General features: G+C 35.5%; 1 protein-coding gene across 6 annotated transcripts in view; it reads right to left on the bottom strand.

Moving 5' to 3' along the window:
* Positions 1–21,505, bottom strand: part of PHF14 (PHD finger protein 14) — a 168,092-nt gene that overhangs the window by 101,690 nt on the left and 44,897 nt on the right. For all 6 annotated transcript variants that reach the window (XM_063324913.1, XM_063324914.1, XM_063324915.1 and 3 more), the window contains exons 12-14: positions 19,864–19,967; positions 18,326–18,457; positions 9,569–9,737 (exon numbers count right to left, since the gene is read on the bottom strand). In XM_063324913.1, the coding sequence (XP_063180983.1) occupies positions 9,569–9,737; positions 18,326–18,457; positions 19,864–19,967 (405 nt within the window). The remainder of the gene's footprint in view (positions 1–9,568; positions 9,738–18,325; positions 18,458–19,863; positions 19,968–21,505) is intronic.

Genomic DNA, 21,505 nt, shown 5'->3' with positions numbered 1-21,505 from the left:
TGTAAAAGGCAGACATGCTCTAAAATATCTAGCATTTGTAATGGACAACTCAGTCCAAAACACAGATAGATCTGGATTAGACAGATGCAACCCATACATGGCAACTGCCACAATATGATACTTTAGGACAGGAATAAAAAAAAAACCAACTATTGAACAATGGAATGTGGTTCAAAATATGTAACTATATAATTTTCTATATGTGGAAGTAAAAGGTTTCTGTAAAAAATTATTTAAAATGTTGACATTTAATGACAGCTGACTGGCAAGTCTCTGGTTGCGTCTCATCCAAAATTCTAGACTTGCATAACCCTAGAATGCATTCAATGTGCACTCAAGTAAGATATAAGTGTGCTGTGCGCTCAGACGCTTCCCTGCTATTAACAGGAAGATTCCAGCCACTGAGCTTTGAAACCCACAGCATCAATGGAAACACCATGCAGGCACCTACACTCTCTTTACTGCATAGGCAACTTCAGATTCCTGTGGCAAATATATGCCTATAGCTAAGGGATGATCCTACATAACCTTAACTACCCCAGAAAATCAGACAAACTTATGCCAAGGTCGTAATCATGACACACAAGCCAGGTATTATTTTTCATTTCATATCATTTCACAGTTAGGGCCTTGAAATAATATAAACAAATAAATAAATACATGCTAAGAACAGCCAAAGTAGTCAAATTTGACTTCCTAATACTATACCATCATAATCCTATTTCTCCCCTTCTCTACTACATTCAAAACCATGTCTTCCACCATATCCCCAAGTTCTCCCCAACGGAAGTGAGGACACACAAGGACAGGTTCCAAACTACACGAGTTCTACACCGGACAGTGAGAAACCAAACACAAAGGCTAACCAAGCTCATAACTAAACCCCTGTCCTTACTTAGCACTCATCCTTCCCATCCAGCTGCTCTAAAAAATACCCAAGAACTTAATTATCTTACCTACATACCTCTGTATCAAATGTTGCCATCATGGGTTAACAGGTTACTAGAGGCAATGCTACTAGAACAGCAGGACAACTGCATAACCTATTTTTGTCAGAAAATAAAGTTAAAAGCTATTCTTTCTTGAAATAAAGAAACAGTCAAAAGATCTAGCTGCTGTGTCACAAAGAACATACCTTACACTGAACAGAATTGAAAGAGAAAAATAAAGCGTCTTTATTCATTAGCAATATATCCCAAAATAATCGAGGCAGACCAAGAAAGATCAATGAATTAAAATTAGGACGCAAGCATAAAATGGAAGTATTTTTAAACAAGAAAAAAAAAATTATGGAAAAGTTAAAAATAATAAAAGATAAAAATAGATTAAATTGTTCCTATGAGTCATTTTTAGCATAACATTTTGAGGGGAAAAAAACACCCCTATACATCAGCAAACCAATTTCTCATTAAACTCTTTAAAATCCCTTAAGATGATGTTCCTCAGGTAAAGAGACTGAGCCATTTGATTCAACAAAACCATCAAAGTGAAAGCAAGCCATCTTTTCCAAGAATATCTTCCTAAGGTTTAGCTTTCACAGCAACCTTAATGCCCTCCCTCAGAAAAGAGTAATGCTCTAGGTAAGTGAAACCTAAGAACTAACAACGCCCCTTTTGGTCTTTTATTTCAAAGCTTATCTTCAGTGGAAGCTGGAGAACCATCCCACAGCATTAAAGCACACACCATTCTTCGGAGTTATTTTATTAACTTTGGACTCCGCATTCAAAATTTGGGAAAAAACCCCACAACAAACTGCGTCTTGCCTCCCCAGTGTTTTAAAAATTCACACAAACATGACAAGACTACCTACAGAGAAACAGTGATGGACACAGCCATCAGAAAAAAAAAGCAGTAGAAAAAACTCCCAACATTTGTTTGCCCCCGTCTAATCTGATTTGTAATAATCTAAACTGACCGTTACTAAAATATTCCATAAAACAGAGTATTTTATAACATATAATGTAAGTAATAAAACAGTTAAAAGAATGTTAGAGAATGCCTCAAGAAAAAAAAGAAAAAAAAAAGAAGAAATTAGGAGAACTGGGGGGCATACACTTCCATAGCCAAGGGAAAGATCAATAAAAAATGGGTTTCTTTCAGCCATCATGTTTTGTGTCACAAAAGTATTTGTCTGAAGCAATAAGTGATATAATGTGATGTGGATCAAATGCACGAGAGATTTGGGTGACATTTTTAGGAGACATATGGACAAGAAATCAGTAGAGGTGTGGGGATTCCAACCCATGGAAGGAAGTAGTGAACTCAAGACACTTAAAAAAATCAGACAGTTAAAAAATATCTGTCCAAAATGGAATGAAAAATGTTGAGGGAAAATGTGATCAACAATGGGATCAAAATGTCAACCCAAAAGTGGGAGAAGAAGAAAGACTGAAGTGGGAGTCTCCATTTTGGAACACTTGGAACAGCTAGAAGCAAACGCTTAAATTTCACATTCAAGTTGTTTATAAGCAACTCAGTAACAACTGGACAACAATTTAAAACACATGTAAAATGAAAAAGTTTAGATAATGCATTGACTAAGATTTTGAATATTCTCAGAAGAAGATATTCCACACATGAGACAAATGAAAGACATCTGTAAGGGACAAATAAAGCCTAGGAGGAATCCTACACTCTTTTCAAAGAAACAAGACTGTTTGCAAAACAGCAAAGGAAAAAAGCAGCAAAGCCAAGCTGCAAAGGAAACAGTCTGTTTGCCATCGCTCACAGATGCAACAAGTAGGTATGTTTTCAAGCCTGAAAGCAGAATGGTAAACATGACAGAATGGGTGCCCACATGACCCAAAACCATCATGGCTGTCACCATGTTATGCCTCTGGAAGATACATGCGTTAAACTAATTAATCCAAAGACAGTAATAGAAGGCAGAACGTCCTTTTGGAGCAGTTCTGCTTTTCAGCTGGAAGAGGAGGAAAACCGACCTGATCCAGACCTCGTCAACAGACCAAAAGGGGGGAGGCAATTCCCAAGAGTCACAAGTATATGCTCCAGTTAAATATTGAGCATTTATTGAAGTGCTCCTGGAGGATAAAAATTTATACTGTCACCTATTTAATTTCTTCTCCTACATGAGAAAATATACAGAAATTGTGAATATTACAAAGAAATGGAAAAGAATATGAAATACTGAAAGCATCTGTGGTCAGTGGCAACAGTTCAAGTCCACTCCACATAAAGCGAACTAGCACGGTTCTGGATTTTTGCTCAGTCCACTGTCTTTCAGAAAAATCAATGGTGATTTCTGCATGACAATTTCAGAAAGTTATTTGAGAAAGTGGATTGAAACCCAAGAGGGGTCAGAGCACAATGATATTTAACAAAACTGAAGAGATTCCCAGTCATTTGAAAAAGCCGTATTAATTCTGCCAACTATTTCAGACACCACAGTAGAAAGCACTGCTCTCAGTTTCTCCTTTGCTTAATACGTTAACTGGCTAGAATTTCTTTTAATTGTTCGCACACGCACACAAAAGCAGCAAAGAGGCCAACACACCTACTTATGCCGTTTTATCTGTGTAAATTCAGGGGTTTCACTACATTAGAAGTGAAAGCCATCTGCAGAAAAATCCCTTTGACTTCCTTTGCTTTGTTAAAATGCAGAAAAAACATTCTACTAATGGCACCACGCAGGCATAAAATTATTTTAAATAAAGGTAAGGACAGCTATATAGACACCAGATGGCACACTCGCTCAATACAGATCAAAATGAATACCTTACATGGTATATATCACTACAATTCAAAATATATCTCCAAAATAACTATTTAATTTTCCAGAAAGCTGTCAGTAATGAGAAGTGAACTGCCAGACAAAAAGAAAAAGCAATACATCAAAATATGATTATTAAGAGAAACAAGTGGACCTTGAGGCTTAATTACACCGAATTACAAAGGTCCCCTCATTTTTTTCTTCAGCTACCATTCTCTTGAGAACTTTTATTTTCTAGAAAAGCAAAAATCTTGCAATGTTCCTGCTGTCAAGCTAAACTATCACAGAATCGGGCAATTAACTCGAAACTACTGTTTCTAAAACTAAAACATACAACAGAATTTGAGATCTCGCAGGATTGCTCTCTATCCTTTTTAACACTAATTTCCTCCAAAGCCCACACGTTTGGAGAAACAGAAAGCGGGAGGGGAAAAAGGCCAGAGAAATTCAGTTTGCAGATGTTGCTAAAATAACTGATTCTTTTCTGGAAAACTGAACTTAAATGCAGTTATTTGCAGAAGTGATAGATATGATGTTTACCTTTACTTACAGAGGCATCTATAATTACACCATTGGAATACCGTTTGGAATATGTCCACTTCTTCATGCCTTTGCTACACTGAAAAGAAGTGAACTTTCATTTATAGGTGTTTTTTCCCCTGCTTTCTTAAAAAAAACCAACAACTAAACAAACAAAACAATCCCTAAACAAAAAAAAAAAAAAACAACACAAAATGCAAAACTCTTCATATACTCCATTCACTTCAAGCATTATGGAAGAGCTGCATCAATTTATCCTACTTCCCTTCCTAAATTTGACCTCAAGCCAAAACACAGTCCCATACTATCATGTACCCATGTATTTGGCAAGCTGATTGGTCTAGTTTTTATGTTTGTTTGATGTGTCATAGACCCAGTTGAGTTTTTACATTCAGTGATGAAGAAAAAAATAATTTTACAATGCTCTTTCTAATGAAAACTTTACGTCTCAGAAAGCTGAGTAACTCCTGATTATTTTTTTTTTTTACAACACTAATTTAAGTTGAATATGTCAAAAATACTACCATTGACTACTTGCTTTAATAGGTCTTCCAAGTACTTATTTAGAAGTCATATATAAATGAGTTGACCAATCATTGACAATGTTAATTAAAATGATGACTGATAAGTATAGATAAATGTTTTAAAATTATTTGCTGTTTTTATGAAGCACTGATACTTACAGTCAAATCGGAATTGATGTTCTGTTTTCCTCTTGTAGCCATTTTTTTATTCAAAATGTGTATTTATGACATCACATAATTAAGTCACACAATAGATGTTTGGAAAGTACTTTGGTGGAAACGCTTCAGTTAAATACAAGATAACAGTCCTGTTTATCTTTTAATATACTTGGTAAGAAAAAAAATAATCACTCCTCTGCTATCTTTTCCTATTTGAAATAAAAGCGAGAAACAATAATCTATTCTAAACAATAGTATTTATTTGTAAAACAAAATCACTATACACAACAACTCCCTGTGCTAAAAACTGTCTGTAGGTGCTTTTTCAGTGTTTTTTTTATTATTATTTTTCAAAACTAATCTACTTAGACTACAGCCCCTCAGGCATAGATTTGTTTTCTTCCGTTTTCCAAAGAACGAACAGCATAGTGTTGGCTAATAATTCTTTCCCCAAAACACAGACTTTTTACTGCTACACAGAAAAATCACTGTCTGTTCATTTGGATTTTATACAATGTAATTATAGAAAAAAAGCTATCAGATTTTCAGGGTTTAGATAACAAAAATAAGTTTGGTATCAGAAAATCAGAAGGTTTTATTTAAATCCCTCAACAAACTATAAAGTTCTCAAAATGGCTTTACAAAAAGCCTTCTTCGCCTTTGTAAGACTGGATAGATACTTCTTTTTCACTAAAAAGGAAGCAAAAATGAAATTTCCACACAAAAAACCGCTATACCACCCCCTAATATGCTCATTAAGAGTACCAGGAACTGACAGCATTTGTTGGAGGATGGAATATGCAATAACAGAAACACTGCCTGACTTCAAAGGCTACACCAGAATTACAGGAAAAAGCATCCCCTAACCCCTCTTACAGCACACAGCTAGCCCCAGATGCGCAATATTGCTTTAGAAGATGTGCATGTGTGTGACACTTCTCACAGAAACTCCATTACACTTCCAGACGACAGCACGTACAGTAGGTAAAGCACACCTCGTGAAATTTTAAAGTAAAGAAATTCACCGAAATATACTTAAGAGAATTTTTTTCAAGGGACGGGAGAACACTCATTTTGCAAAAACGCGACACCAGACTAACAAAATTATTTTAGCAATGACATCTTAGATAAACAATAACCTGTGTGGTTTTTTTAGCAAATGAAGTTGGTGATTTGTTAAAAGCTGGTTTTTGTAAATATGGATCATCTCATAAAGGCTCTGAAAAACTGAACACACATCATTGAGTAGATGAAAAGCATTAATCTCTCAACTTACAGCACTGTCTGTATCTTTTTAAAGATTTTTTCCAAATAAACAAACTATTGTACGCTTTTAATCTTTATAATAAAAATATCCAATATGAAAAAATTGTACACTTCTGAAAAGCAAATGTTAAAAAACATTGTCAGGTTTTTAACAAATACAGAAAAAAAGTTTATAGACATCTGGTTTACACAGATTGGCTATTGACTTCTATTAGCTATTAATTTCTCGGAAATTAACCAGCAACAGAAATAACGATTTGTGAAGCTTATACAAGTATGAAATTGGAATTATAAAGACTAAAGATTTTTTTCATACAGTTAGCATGTAGACTTAGTTAATCAAATGTGTTTGTATAAAATATCTCACAGTTACCAGCTATTTTTGTCATCAGTAACACTCTTAATGCAACGTTACCAAAATAAAATATTAGGGCTTACCCACAATTTCTGCCAACAAAGTAATGAAGAGTTAACTACGATAAACCAGTACAATGAAATCCCAACATGCAAGATGTATTCTGTTCTCCTATGTATGTGGCAAAAAACCCTTCTTTCAATTCTATCAATTCAAGACAAATTTATGCAACATAAATGGAAATTCCCTTAAAAGCAGAAGACAGACAATTCAACAGACTTATAATTGCACTTGTTGATTATAAGTGTAAGCAAGGCTGATTACACGCTGTTAGCTAAGCAGGTTTGCCAATTCCTTCCAAAATAAAACTAGATGGAATAAAACATGCCCAGAGATACAAAAGTACACTGAGAAGAGAGGACTGAGAGTACTGTGAAGTAAGTATATTTTCAAATTGTTAACTACTTCGTCTTTATTTTAAACTATTTTAAAGGATTTGAGCAGCGAATACTCAAAGAAAGGAAGTAGTACCTGGTCATTGCTGTTGAAATGCCCCACACAGGTGTTCTCTGAGTACTAAGACTCAATTCAACTTCATATGAGAAGTTGTACAAAGGTCAATTTTTTTCCCCTCAAATACACACACAGCCCCAGACCTAATGACTTAAAAAGTATTCTCCTCCTAAAAAAAACCCAAAACAAAACAGACAAGTAACAAAAACTAACAGAAACTTTCCTGGGTTCATAGCAAAGGTGAGCAGGAATCCCATACTGCCAGGAAGTTTCTACCAAGTCTTCAAAGGTGTGCTATCTTCCTTTCGTTATACAGCCTAAGCGCACCAAGATCATGAAAGAGCTGAAATGAAGGAATTCAGCCTAGTTCAGAGAAAGAAATCCAGCAGGTGTCAAGGGTGTGAACCTCCTCTTCCATAGTTAAGTAGAAGACAGTAGGAAATAAAAAAAAAAGACAACCCAAACCCAACAACCTGTCAGCTGTGGGAAAGCTAGAAGAGTGGAGATAACTTTGACAGAGAAGCTCTACCCACAGGGCAACAAAGATGTTATCTTGCAAATCTGTATGTTGTAGAAAAGCGGAGAACTGGAGAGAACTGAAAGACGAAAAATTCAAGCAGAAGAACGAAGTCTTTCTTAGACCGGTAGCAGTAATTTTCCACAGTGCAATGCTGCACCGTGGCAACATACTAGTCCACTCAAAGCAAATATAGTCTCTATATTACATACCAGAATGTGTGTATCTATAGTCTCTAACACGTGAGGTCTGAAATCACCAATGTAGCACCAGTGTAACACATCACAGTTTCACAGCGTAAGGAGAAAACTTCAGAGCAATCAGAATGCTCTCCATTTAGCGCAGAAGACGCTTGGCAGTTATTACCTGGGCATTAGAACAAACCAATCTTGTCTTCCCATGGATTTCTGTACAATGCCTTATATCACTCTTTTGTCTATTACTACTGTGAATGCCTTTCCTGTAGCACTTTTAGTTCTTTTTAGTCCCATAGTCATGAATCCTCACCCCCTAATACCACTACATGAGGTATAAAAAGAGGGAAGAGAGAGAAAGAAGGAAAACGCAAGAGGAGACACAAAGGGTTCAGTAAGCAGGAACACCAGGCAAGTCTTCCTTCTGTGTGAACAACAGCACGACAACAGTCAGTTCAACCTACCCAGAGAGCTGTAAGAACCTACGTGTTCTTACACATAAGGAAGAAGGAAACTTTCTCTCAATGAGAAAAAGAAAGGAAAAAAGTTTCTCCCCTACAGAGAGGTTCTTAATTATTCGCTAAATTTAATTTTGAATTACTCACACTCCTAATAGTTAGAGCTAAATTAATCAGTTTGGCTTGAGTCATTGTTAAAGTTCTTCTTAGTCATAGACGAGGAAAAGGAGGCCATTAGGTAAATCAAAGCTGTGGCCCAAACAGTCCAAATATAATGGAATGTAATTAAAGCACACATTTAAGGTTAGGTCAGGAAAATACTTGCTTAATCCTATCAGTGTATTCTCAGAAGAGTTAAGTATGGTATCTGCTAGTACAACCATAAAAAGTCTGGAAAGTTCCATGAGGCAAATAAAGTTGTGCTGCATGAGAGATGAAGTATGCCTATACCTAACGTGAGAGGGTTTACATATTTCCTAATACCAAGAAATATACTGGAAGATGAACCACCAGTTTATATGTAATAACTTACTAATTTCCAAAGGGTCATGGGAACACTACTCATTCCCTAATGTACTTTTATGTACATTTTATAGGTGATGTAACACATCACACATGAAAAACCTTGTTTTATGAGCAAGTAGGAGAGCAAAATTTTAGGGATTAGAGCACAGTGATTAATAAAAAAGTTCTACTTTCCAATGAAAGAAAGATGCTAAATATTTCATCAGTACAGGAAGCAAAAGCTTTTGCTTCTCTTCTCTAAAAACTATCCACCAGGGAAGTTTGAGAAAACGTACAATGACTAGCAAGACTAGGAAGCTGAATAAACAGAAATAACAGGGTCTTGTGATAGTCACAAAATGTGCAGTCAGTCAGTAGGTTGCCTGTACATAAGGAAATGAGTAATTACTTTTACAGCTGTAATTGGCGATTAGATATATTTAAAACTTAGCATACAAGAACATAGCATCCTTACTATTTATGGTGAAGAACAGCTTTAAAGGCTAAGTTTAAGTGCAAACTAAATTTTCACTTTTTCTGCAATTAACAGAGGACTTTGTGACCCAGGTAAAAGGAAAAGCTTGTCCGGCTCTTCAGTTAAGTACCATGTTTCCCAGCTTTTTACTTTAGCAAAACTATGTATTTAACACAAGTAATAAAGCATTAAACAGAGGAAAGGGCATTTATAATGAAAATGGAACATCAATCAAATTGAAATCCCGCAATTCAAAATGTCCAAAACATAAGTCATCTTAAACAAAATTATTATGAGTATGAGCTGCATAACAACAACTCAACCATCATTTACCGTGTTTCTGATTGGAATTTTCTTCGGCTCTGGTGGCACATCCTGAGGAACAAATTTCACTGGTTCCTTAATCTGCCTCCTTGATCTTTTGGTCCCATCTGGTAAGGTTTCCATGGCGATATCAGCCTCCATGTCACTGCTACCTGCCTGGTCACACTCTGAGCACTGCCTGCAAAGTGGAAGATTTTCTATTTAAAATTGCAGTCACAAAGCAGAAAAAGAAACATATTGAAGTGTTTGTGTTTAAAATAAATTAAAAAGTCAAGAAACCCAGTGGACACCTAAAGAAGTCCCTCAAACGTACGATATTTTAAGCAACTAAGTAAAAAATGAGCAAGACGTTCTTATTGGTTTTTTTTCCTGATTGTATTTAAACTTTGAAAACCAAGACTCTGAAAGTAGGATTTAATCTTCAAGAAAGATGCACCCTATTTCACCATTTGCATCCTACCATATCCCCATTTTTAATGGTGCCCACTGATCTGTAATCTATTCATTATTGTAACTGTTGCTGCAGTTTAATCTTTACAATAACACACTGCTGAATTCATTCTGATGAGAGCACTCTTTAGTGGCTGGGATTTAGAAGACATGTCTGCAATGAAAATCAATTTTAATATCTAATTTCTAAGGGAGTGGGTTTTAAATCTGTAAAAAAAAAAAAGAAGAGACAATTAAAGATATAGAAGCTGGAGACGCATAGTAAACTTTGAACAATGAGTTGAAAAAAATGCCTATTGAGTCTTTGAAAAAGCAAAGAATCACGTTCAGAACTTCAAAAGAGAACAGATGCTAAGGTAATGCTATTAACAAGCTCCATGACAGAATTAACAAGATGGGAAATCATCAAGTTTTGTTCTTATTTTCAGAAAATACTTATCTTATGCAAAGTCATAAACGCGGATCTTAACTAAAAATATGTTAATGAAAACTTAAAAATTACATCCACCGCTAAGAGCCGTTTTTTTAATTCCTTCTCACACTATATTTCCAATTCAAAAAACTATAAAACCTTTCAAACAAATTCCAATTGATCACTGTAGTGATATTAAACATGTTCTTTTTCTAATACCAACTAAAAAAAAAAGTATCAACATTATGTTCTGCTATTAATTGTCATTAAAAGAGATACACACATTAAAAATTATCACATTAAAAATATCTAAACGAAGGAGCAAATTTGCTTTGCAAGGAGACAAACAGAAAACATGTCTTTAATTATTTGAAGTTAAATGTTAATACAGACTTGTGACAAGAAGGCATAACCATCCCGTACCTAAACAAAAGAACAAAGTCAGGTACGTATGTTGTGTCCGGGCTGATTTCTTCAAATGTACGTGTTCAACAAGAACAGCCTTTCTCCTGTGAACTTCAGTAAGGGCTAACACAATATCAACTGCATTAACTTGCCATGCCTTCTAATTCTTTCAAACTAATTGAAGCAGTATAATATCAGATCTCTACTGGCTACACCAGAAGACAACCGCATTCATCGTGGTCCACTAGACAGACCACTGGCTACCAAGCCAAAATAGAGAGGATCTTATCCTGGATTGGGTAACTTACCAGTGTAACCCTGGCAAAGCATAATCTTTCTCCTTCAGTTTTTCCATACGTGAAGTTAAGATAATCGTGGCTGCATTATAACGTTATGAAGATCAATCACTTATCTCTAAAGCACTTGAGACCCAGGGAAACAGGACACATGCAAGTGCTAGTATTATCTGCTGGTCTAGGAAAGCAGAAGTACTACAGCGTAGACTGCAGGAAAGTATCAGTCTCTTCCCTCCTTCATGTAAGTATGGAGACTTTATCAGTAGCCAAAACACAAGGAAGTCAGTTTATGCAGTTCTTATACTCTGCAAACAGTTTTAGGCCAGCATACATGTGTGTAATGCTCTATTCTTCCTCCTCTTTACAAACCTCAGTTCATTACGGACACAGTACCTGTAGCATTTCTAAGCCTCTTTAGGACACAAACATAAAACCAATAGAAAAATGTAAGGTATAATAACTTTCACAAAATGCTACTTTTTACAGTTATACTTTACATAAATTTGTGTGCACACACACAAAAATATGTATACACGCGCACTTAAGTAAATAAAGGCACACAGAGCAAATTACTATTATTGTAAGATTTTATGAAGAAAGGCCCTCCAATGATGTAACAGGAGAGAGAAGCTTTAGAGATAAGAGCATTTCCTCAAAATTTTGTGTTGCCTGCTTAGCTAAAGGTTACTTGGTGTTCTTTTCTTTTATATGATGCATTGTCTTCAAGTTGCCGAAACTTGAAACTCAAAACTCTAAGGAGATTTTCTGTTTGGTAAGCATCAGAGAGCACAGCACTCCATAATACTGCAGCATCAGTCATGTCAATAATTTATGTAATGGAAAGCACAACTGAAAGTACTTACCATGGTCTGCTTATGCAGATGTAAGCAACAGCTATGAAAGTGTTCAAAAATACTGTGAGGAACAATTCTTATAAAAAGTTTCTTTTCCCCATTCTTACAGTAAAAATATGTAGTATGTATTAATTTTAAAAGTAAGCATTCTACAACGAAAGAGCTGTATGAAAAAATACTGAAGTTCTTACAAGACAAAAAAATAGTAGTATGATTTTACAGCAATATTTGGAGTTGCGAGCCAGTCTCTTGGAACTACCACCCTGCACCTAAGTTTTACATCATTCCTGTTCTTTAGCTCCGCACTATTGAAAGGGAAAGACACTGTTTTTCTTCTACGTAAGTTCAGACAGTTGTACAGAAAATAACTACGCAGATCAGCAAAGTACTTTAGTTTCATTAGGGCCCTATTTAAATGTAAATAAATGAAGCATTTTAACTTTGATATTAGTGCGGAAGACAAGAAACATGTCTGCCAACAGATGAGGTACTGCGTGGAAGTTCCTGAAATTCCACTTTCATGACTTAAGCTTGCTCTGAAACAGGTGGTACAAGCGTCACAGCAATCACAATTAGAAAAAAGCTAGATCTACAAAAAGAAAGCTGCAAAATCACAGTACGATGGGGAGGGGTGGTGTGTGAATCACAGAACAAAACTTCACAAATACACCGAAGGTATGGGAAAAAAGGAAAGTTATAAACGTGAACTTACAAGCAACCTCTTGATTTACTGGAATAACCTCAACTATCACAGGCACCCACATCTTACCAACCCTATTATAAAACAGTCAAGCTTCAACTATAAAGTAGTTCGGTTGTTAACTCCCATAGGGCCCACAGAAAAGCTATTACAGACACACACTCCCCTGGCTTGGAAACAATCTCCTAACTTTCAGTTCCTATTACGGTTTATTTCAACATGGTTCTTGAATTCAAAGAACTCTTTTCCCATTCTGCTGTTTAATCCCAACATATTCACGGAACGCAGCCATATGAATCGCCTTTCATTTGGCTACGCTAAAGCCATGCTCATTTAATTTCACCTCTTCAAGGACAATCAGTGAACAGAGAACCTACCACAACAGGTCACCTTTCCAACTATTACAACAATCCTCAACTACCTCTGAACTAGCAAGCATTGCCATGCAGCACAAACAAATCAACAGGAGAAACGGTGCCAAAGATTCAACTTCTGTACACAGGTTTTGTTTTGCCTTTAGTCTGGACTTGCCTAATCTAGACTCACAGAGAAAATCAGTAGAAGGCAATAATACACCTGCTACTAAAATGTACCTACTACTAAAAATTACTGGAAGTATTTGATCCATCAAGAAATCTCAGTGAGAACTTGAAACCTTTTCATACAGAAAGTTTTGTTTAAGCACTAACAACCTACAGAAGAAAAAAATTTTCCATGGTTTTGCTGTGTTTCCAGTCTGACCTGGTACAAGAACCAATGGTACCAGAGATACCTTCCCATCTCACAAAGCAAATGGATCTTCTCAACACACTAGCAAGAGACAAGAACAGCAAGTGAAAGGGAACACACATTATTAATTTTCAAAAATTATTAAAGGTCCAGGCTAACACTGAAACACTGTTTTTGCTTAACTGCATGATGCAAATGTTTCTGCATTGCCTGGTGAATAGATTTTGGAGCACAGGCAGCTTCAAGAAACGTGTGAACCTATAATGGGGCTTTAGCAGGCACTCAAAGATCACAGAGTGCTTTCTTTTTATGAAATTTTGGAAACTGATAGCGTGAGGCCTTTAACCTAGAAATTTACAAAGTGAAAAAGTGAACATTTACATCACTGAGAAAGCAAGGAGGGGAGGGACAGTTTGGAGAAGGGGTGTTTTTTTTGGTCAAGTGGCAACGAAAACCATGGATAGAAAGAAAACTCTGTTACTTCCCAAAAAATCCAGTGCAAACAATGACATTATGATGTTTCCTTACGCTGCAGCTTTACATATCAAAAAAAAAATGTGAATGCATTTTAACTGATGGGCCTGGCACATGGGAATTTCTGAAATGATGATTAGAAAAGACAAAGAAACACTAAACACCATTCCTTTATAAATGAAGCGTTACGAAGTTGAGGATCTACCAAACAGAGCTCAAAGCCAACATATTGGTAAACTTAACACAAATCTGGTTTTATTTTTGAAATTTTAATAAAAAAGCAAACAACATCTTTGCTATATGAGACAGAAAACCAGATAAAAACATAATGGAAATACTTTATTGAAAAAGGTAATGCTACAAAAATTAGGAAAAAACTGAGGTTTTGTTCAGTTACCACATTATAGATGAATTAGACTGCCTTAACCGGTATGGTACACAGTTTCAGAGTGGCTTATATGATGAAAACATAAAGGACTCAGACTGAACAAGACAGTCACTCTTATAATCACAACTGAGCATTCGGCCAGAGGAGGATTTGGAAGAAACCAGCATCTTCTGCACACAGTGCTTACTGTGAAAAGAGTAAATTTGAGTCTTCTGAACAATACTATGGTGCTTCCAGAAAACAGTTCTACCCTCAGTGTTTAAAGATGAAAACTGTACAGTTATTAGTTAGAGTCTGGCTTGTTTTTATTTAGGAGGAAACAGGTCTTGTAGACGTAACTCTGTGATAAACCACTGCTTGCAGTGTTAGCAAAGAATTAAACCACTTTGAACCTGCGAAACATGGACCAAAGCTTCAAGATGACATCTACGCTCTGGTAATTTGAATAAATCACACATGTTGAATGATGTACTGGAAGTGGAAAAAGAAAGGAAGACTGCTCTTATTGTGGAGATAAGAGAGAGCATGTATGAACTAAAAAGAGTTTGTCAAAGAGCTTCAAAGAGCATCTTTCAGACAGTAAAGATACTGAAAATTTGCCATTTGCAACAACCCAAACATCCTTCAGTTAGGACAAGTGACAAATACACAAAAAATTTATATGTTATATGCAATATTATATTGCACTCTCACTTACACAAGTTAATAATTTTAATATAATTATCCAATGACTCAGGAGGAAAAAAACAATCGAGATGTGCTGGATCAGTACTGAATGAGCGGGGTCACGAATATGAACGAATGTCCAGATACTGAATGAATGTTCACGGGACTCCTGGTCAGCAACACCACAGCGCATTCTGTCCTGTGGCCAATGCTCCCCACAGCAGAGTTACCACGAAAATAACTTGGCCTTCCAGAACAAAAAATAAAACCCACCAACCCTAATATGACCCCTAGTCTTTGTTTAGTTCATCTCAGTCCCCAGCATTTCATGCGCTACCAGAAGTTATCACGGCTTTTCGGCAACTTCATTTCAATAGAAAGAGCGATTCCCTGTTGGTAGCTGCTGAGTATTTTCTTAATGAAAACGTCAATATTTTATAATCAGCTTTTGATTCTGTCTGTCAACATTTGTGCATTGCTTTTCTATCAGTTCTGATCATTCTCTACCAGTAAAATACACAGCTCCCAGTCCATCCCGAATGGTCAGGCGCATAAAAGCACACAAGTTGTCAGAGAGAATGGCGAGACTTAATTTTATGATAAAATGTGCATCAAAAGAATATTCTAGAGTTTAATCAACAGGATTTCTAAGAAACTGAAAATTTCCAAATTTTTAAATAGAAGTATGCCACAGCATTTTACTCTATGATTAGAGCCGATGGTCTGCTTTGAAAGCACCACATGAAAACAGGTCAAAATTAATGCTTTCGTGTTTTATTACGTAAAACAGTTGTCATGCTCTTCCCTTCCAAAATGAATCTATTTGAAATGAGGGCAGGCTTTGGACTTACTATGTTACAAACAATTTCTTTCTAAAATATTCAAGATGTATAAATGTTACCTTGGAGAAAACTGTCAGGCCTCTGAACTGGGGAAATTCTTAACGTTAAGTGCTTGAAACCAGTTTCTAATAAGCTGTGAGACACTGGTGCTCACCAGGTCTAAGCTCTTACTGCGATTTCACTGAGACTAAAATCATTACCTCCTTTTAGTGTTTAGAAACATCGAGATAATTAATTATAATTTGAGCTTTCTTTAACAAATTAGCTTTTAAATATAAAAAAAGTTTTAATTCTTTTTTCTTACTATTAAATGTAATAGTGGATTTAGTCAAATAATTTCAAAATCCTTTTTTGTACACTATAATTTAAATTTCTATGAAACGGACAAAAAGTATAACTATTAACTAATCTACATAGCGTCCCACACATAAGCTAAATCATTTGGCATCCTCAAACACAGTATAAAATACGAAGCTTATGGAATAAACTCCTGCTAAACTACCCAATGTTTAAATAAATATGTATTGATAAAGTATATGATTCTACTCATCAAACATTTTGCAAAGGCTCAAGTTAGCAATTATGAGCAAAGGATTAGCAGTGATAATGAAATAGAAAGTAAAAATTAAGAAGCAATTATTTTTAACTGTTTCCTGCTGATTAGTTTAAAAGAGGACTAAAGACAACATTCTTAACCACTTTAAATAAAGTCTTTCAACCTGCCTAACGTTTCAAGGAATTTCCCACTATACACATTTTCTTACTTTTATCTTTTTGTCTAAGTTCCCATTGTATCTATACAAATATCTGAAAAGCACATGGCCGCCATATAAAAAAAAAATAAAATCGCACTTTTCTTCATAACTCAATGAAAAAGATTAAAATTGTATTCAAAACAGCAGCGGGGGGGGGGGAACCTGCTGAACTCCAACTTAGATTAAGGGTCCATTCTATATGCTCTCTACTGATCCTGAAAAAAATACATAAAGGTGTGTTCAATGATGAAAAGAATGCAATCAATACAGCTCAATTTGTCCATTATAATCTCATACTCCAGAATATGCCCTATCTAATTAGAAGTAAAAGCTAAGTTTGCGATCTGAGATATAACTGAAGCATGAAATTCACAATAAAGATAAACTGTAGCTTTGAAATCAAAGCATTTTACTACCTAACCTGACCTATTCTGCCTTTAACACCTACTGAGAATTGTAGTCTTACATCTTTTGGACTGATAGCTCTTGGTGAGCCTTTTCAACTTGGTTAAAAAGCAGAACAAAAACCAAATGCAGAAGCTACCAAAAAAAAAAAAAAAAAAAAAGCTTCTATGTAACATAACTACTTTGTAAATTTGACCAAAGAGCTGAGAATGCCCTTGAAATACTGAAAAGTTCAAAATCACAGACTACATTAAATAATTAAAGGAAATTTAAGTCCAGAAAAATATTTGTGATGGTAAAAACCTTCCTGAGATTGTCAGCTTTTAAAGGAAATCTCTATTAATTTACTAACTAAATTTACAGGGGTAAATTCAGGTTTTGTCATGTTAAGATATAAAAAAAGAGAGACCTCCCATTTCATGTACCAGCCATCTTGCTCTGAACACAATCATCAAAACTACCCAAAAAGATGACTTCAGTAAATGTTTTATGGAATATAAAAATAAATAAATAAATAAATACGAGACATCTGAAGAAAAATAGAAACCAAGTTTTTTCAATCAAAATAGTTTTACTGTATTTTTAGAAGGAATTCTTAGACAAATCTTATTTGGTACCTGAACCAAAAACCTGAACGTTTAGACAAGGTGATGATGATACCTAGAGATGCTGTACACAAACTTCTTGCCAGACAAAAACTGCTTCTGAATAACTGCTTCTGACCCATTTTATAGCAGTTTAGAAACATGCAGAATACTAACACAACACAGCAGCACGCTAATTTTATCACAGTTTGGAAATCAGCACCTTTACCACATTACCACTTCTGCATTGTACGACTTAGCTTTTGTCCTGCTCCACTGGCACAAAAATAATTTTAATTCATGGAAATGTAACTGCAGTAAGTATGGTTACGCATATGCTTCTGCCTTTGCAGATTTGAGTCATAAGACAGAAGTAAACCCAAATGATTTCCACATTGCAATAAACTACTAATTACAAGTTTATTTTTAAGTATTTACACGTATTTTCCTAAAGATCTGGACAGAGAGTTGCATATCTGGGTCCTAAGATAAACAGAAGATCAAGTCTTTAATTTCCAGCCTATCGTTTCCTACCATTATTATATAGCAGCATTAATAATCAAAAATGAATGCAAAAGCTAAGAAAATTAAAGCTATAATCTATTTCTACGCAGAGGCTAATAATGAGAAAATCTTTACAACTATTTTTTTACCTTGAAATATCACTGCTAATAACCTGAAAATAAAATACCTCAGTTCAGACTGCATTATAGCAATGTCTAAAACACTTAGAATTTGCAAGTCCATTCACATTTATGTCCTACTTTAAGAGATAGCACAAGACAATACATCAGCTGCACTCTTACCAGTAACTGTTTTTGGTCTTCCTTGGCATCCGTGTAAGAGGTGGATCCAGGCAACCAAGATGATAATGGAGTTTACAAGTATCACACAGTAGGAGTAGGTGTTGATCATGGTTCTTCTTGCAAATTCCACAACTTTTCATGTAGGTAGCAAAAAAGTATTATATTTAAAATCATAAAGAACAAACAATACATCCCAACATAATCCCCAGTTTCAATATAAACAAGTGGCAACTTCCATCTGAATGCGTCATTTAAGTGCATAATTACTTTTTAAGGAGCTTCTATCGATATACAGTAAAGCATAAAAAGGCATCTAATATACTTAACAATAAAATGTCTTTCAATCTAATTTTTGAGGACTTCTAACCAGTAAGTAATCACTCGGTACTTCAACAAAATGTACCAGTGGGAAGTGGAAAAAATACTATCTGTGCCATCCAAACGCTTAAATAGAAAACTATGCTGCTATTATCAGTCTTAACAATCATATGCTTATTTCAATAATGCAAGCACCCTGAAATAGGTCTCTGCTGCTATTATGTTCGGCAATGTATCAACTCATAAGAAATTACATTTCCTTTTTGTTATTATTATTTACCGTAATCGAAATTTTAGGTATTTCGAAAAGATCAGGTGTTCATTGATTCCATTATAAAATGGGAGGAACCAAATGACTGAATTTGAATGAAAGAGAACTAGTAAAGCGTGACTCCTATCATTTGTTTGTGTATACATCTAAATTGCCAAATCCTCAGCCCACTGCCGTGTTCTCAAGATTTTCACCTCTCGCAGCACTAAAATTAACTTTTGCTTATGTATCCTGTCTTCTTCATTTAGCCTGCTAGCTGGGCATGATACTGCCCACTTGCTGTGGCTGGAGGCCTGGCTGCTGCTCTCTAGATAAGCGACAGACCGTGCCACTTCTCAGCTGGTGACAAGAGAAGAAGATCCAAGACGATATGTATATTTCGCACAGTCATGCTCTGGGATCCCAGCATATTTTCCACTGTTAGGCTTAGTTAAAACCCAGTCAGTAGCTTCACAACTTTGAAGGAAGAGAAAGGGTGGAACAATGACAGAGTAAGTGACACAAGCTATCCCAAAGCATTTGACAACCCATAAGCAAAAAGTAAAAATTCTGATATGACAAGTGTTTTATGCACCCAGCCACTGTGACTAAACAGCAGCACTGTTCGCAAAATCATCAATACAGATGACTGCATTCAAAAGACAAGATGACCAGTTAAAAATTTTCACACCACAGAGGCAAAGGAGCCTTCTATTTCAGCTGTGAAGAGTTACCTTTGTCCTCAAACCACCGCTGCCAAATTAGCAAAAACACCCCAAAGCTTACTGATGAGTGCTAAGGTGAAGAATTGATTACTGTTCAACTTAGCCTTCAGAAGTAAGTAAAGCATATAGACAACTCTGAAGCATTTTGTTAATCAAAATCGAAGCAAACAATTTTCTCTTAGCACTTCTGTGAAACTATAACTTACTATATGTTTTATCTATTCTGTCAAGACTTTGTTACTTGCCTATAAAGTACAGCCGGAAGCGTGGATGTCTTTTGCGTTCCTCCTTCCTTTTTACTTGGTTTCCTTTCCTTAGGAGCACGTAGAATTGCTGGTATGTTCAATTTCTATTGGATTTGAACAAATGAAGTATACATGAGTCTTGAGAGTTTTAGAGAACACCACTCTAATCTCAATGCATGAAGAACAAGACTCAAATTATGAGTGGGAAATTGCTTAGCTAGCTATTTTGCAGACAAGAGCAACTACAGATGTTCATATTACAAAGTCATACTGGGATAAAGTAATATTATACTATTCTTTCTCAATTTAATAAATAAAACCCAGATTGAAATTCTAGCTTTCCAAATTTTTCTTCAAGCTTCAAACAGAGGGATGAACAAGGATGCATTTTTCTAAGCAGCTAAAACAAGCAAAGGCAAATTCAGAAAACTGACAGAATACTAAGGCAGTTTATTTTCCCCAACATCCCTGCTACAATGGTGCTCAATAGGTTAATTAGAAAAATTATCTTATTGGACCAAGCCCTTCACAAAGCAGACGAGATTCTCTTCGGGTTTCTACTAATCTGCAGTATGCTAGCTTCTCAGACAGCAGCCATCTATCAAAGTCATTTCTCAGCAGCCCCGTGGGTCTGCATCTGTTCAACCAACTGGAAAAAAAATGTCATGCAAGCTGTGCAAATGAATTCTACTTAACTTTTCTTCTTTTTTTCCATTTAGCAACATTTGCACCAGGAAATATATTTGTGAATACTTACTCAAAGCCATCGCAAAAAGGAGTGGAAAAAAATAATCGTGATTCAAGAGGTACATTATGAGAGAATCCTTCTTCACAAGTAGAAAAGATAGGTGGACAAATACAACCAGAAAAAGCTAGCATATCTTAAGAATCACAACTGCATAAAGAAAGGGTAAGCTTCATTTTCTGAATAGCAGCACTAACTCAGCTTTACAAAAGGGCACCACAAAATTGTGACCTAATTGTATGCCTGTATTTTTACAACGAACAGTTTCTTCCATCTTCCTTAAAATCACAATTGGAAATCTTTTCAGTCTCTCTCTGACATCTAAAATGTCCATTGCCATTTAATACCTTTGACATAAAGCATATGTCAAAACATGGCAAGAATCTATACTTCCTTCTTTTCTCCATGTGTATCAATGAGAACAAAGAAAATTGCTGACAACAGGACGCAATCCAAATCTTCTCTTCTCCTGAATATTTATATTCATTTGACCAAAATATTCCAGTTAAAAACCATCACATATATACTGCAGTTTCAAAGATTTGTATCTTAGAAAAGCCATAAAGAGCTACCATATCATTTGAAGCCTACAGTAACTAAAGACAATGTGGAGACAAAAATGGTAGGACTAACTCATGCTTCACGTTAAGGTTCATCACAAATGACAGGTCAATCAGTTATACCAAATGAAAGAATTTTGCAAACAAGATCACTATTACAACAACAAAATTAAGCTACAGGTTTCCAATAGGCGGTTTGCAGAAGTCTAGGTATTTCAATCAGGAAACATTATCCCCAGAGTAAAGCCTGGGTCTCATCAAAGCAATTTATTCAGCCATAGAAGTGACAGGCAAAAACAAAATTCTGGGAACATCAGGTCTGCCTATGGAGTATAAA

This window comes from Chroicocephalus ridibundus, chromosome 2 (genome assembly GCF_963924245.1).
Source record: "Chroicocephalus ridibundus chromosome 2, bChrRid1.1, whole genome shotgun sequence".
NCBI classification, from domain to species: domain Eukaryota; kingdom Metazoa; phylum Chordata; class Aves; order Charadriiformes; family Laridae; genus Chroicocephalus; species Chroicocephalus ridibundus.
The sequence above is the reverse complement of the archived record's forward strand: the minus strand, read 5'-3'. Positions and strand labels throughout refer to the sequence as shown.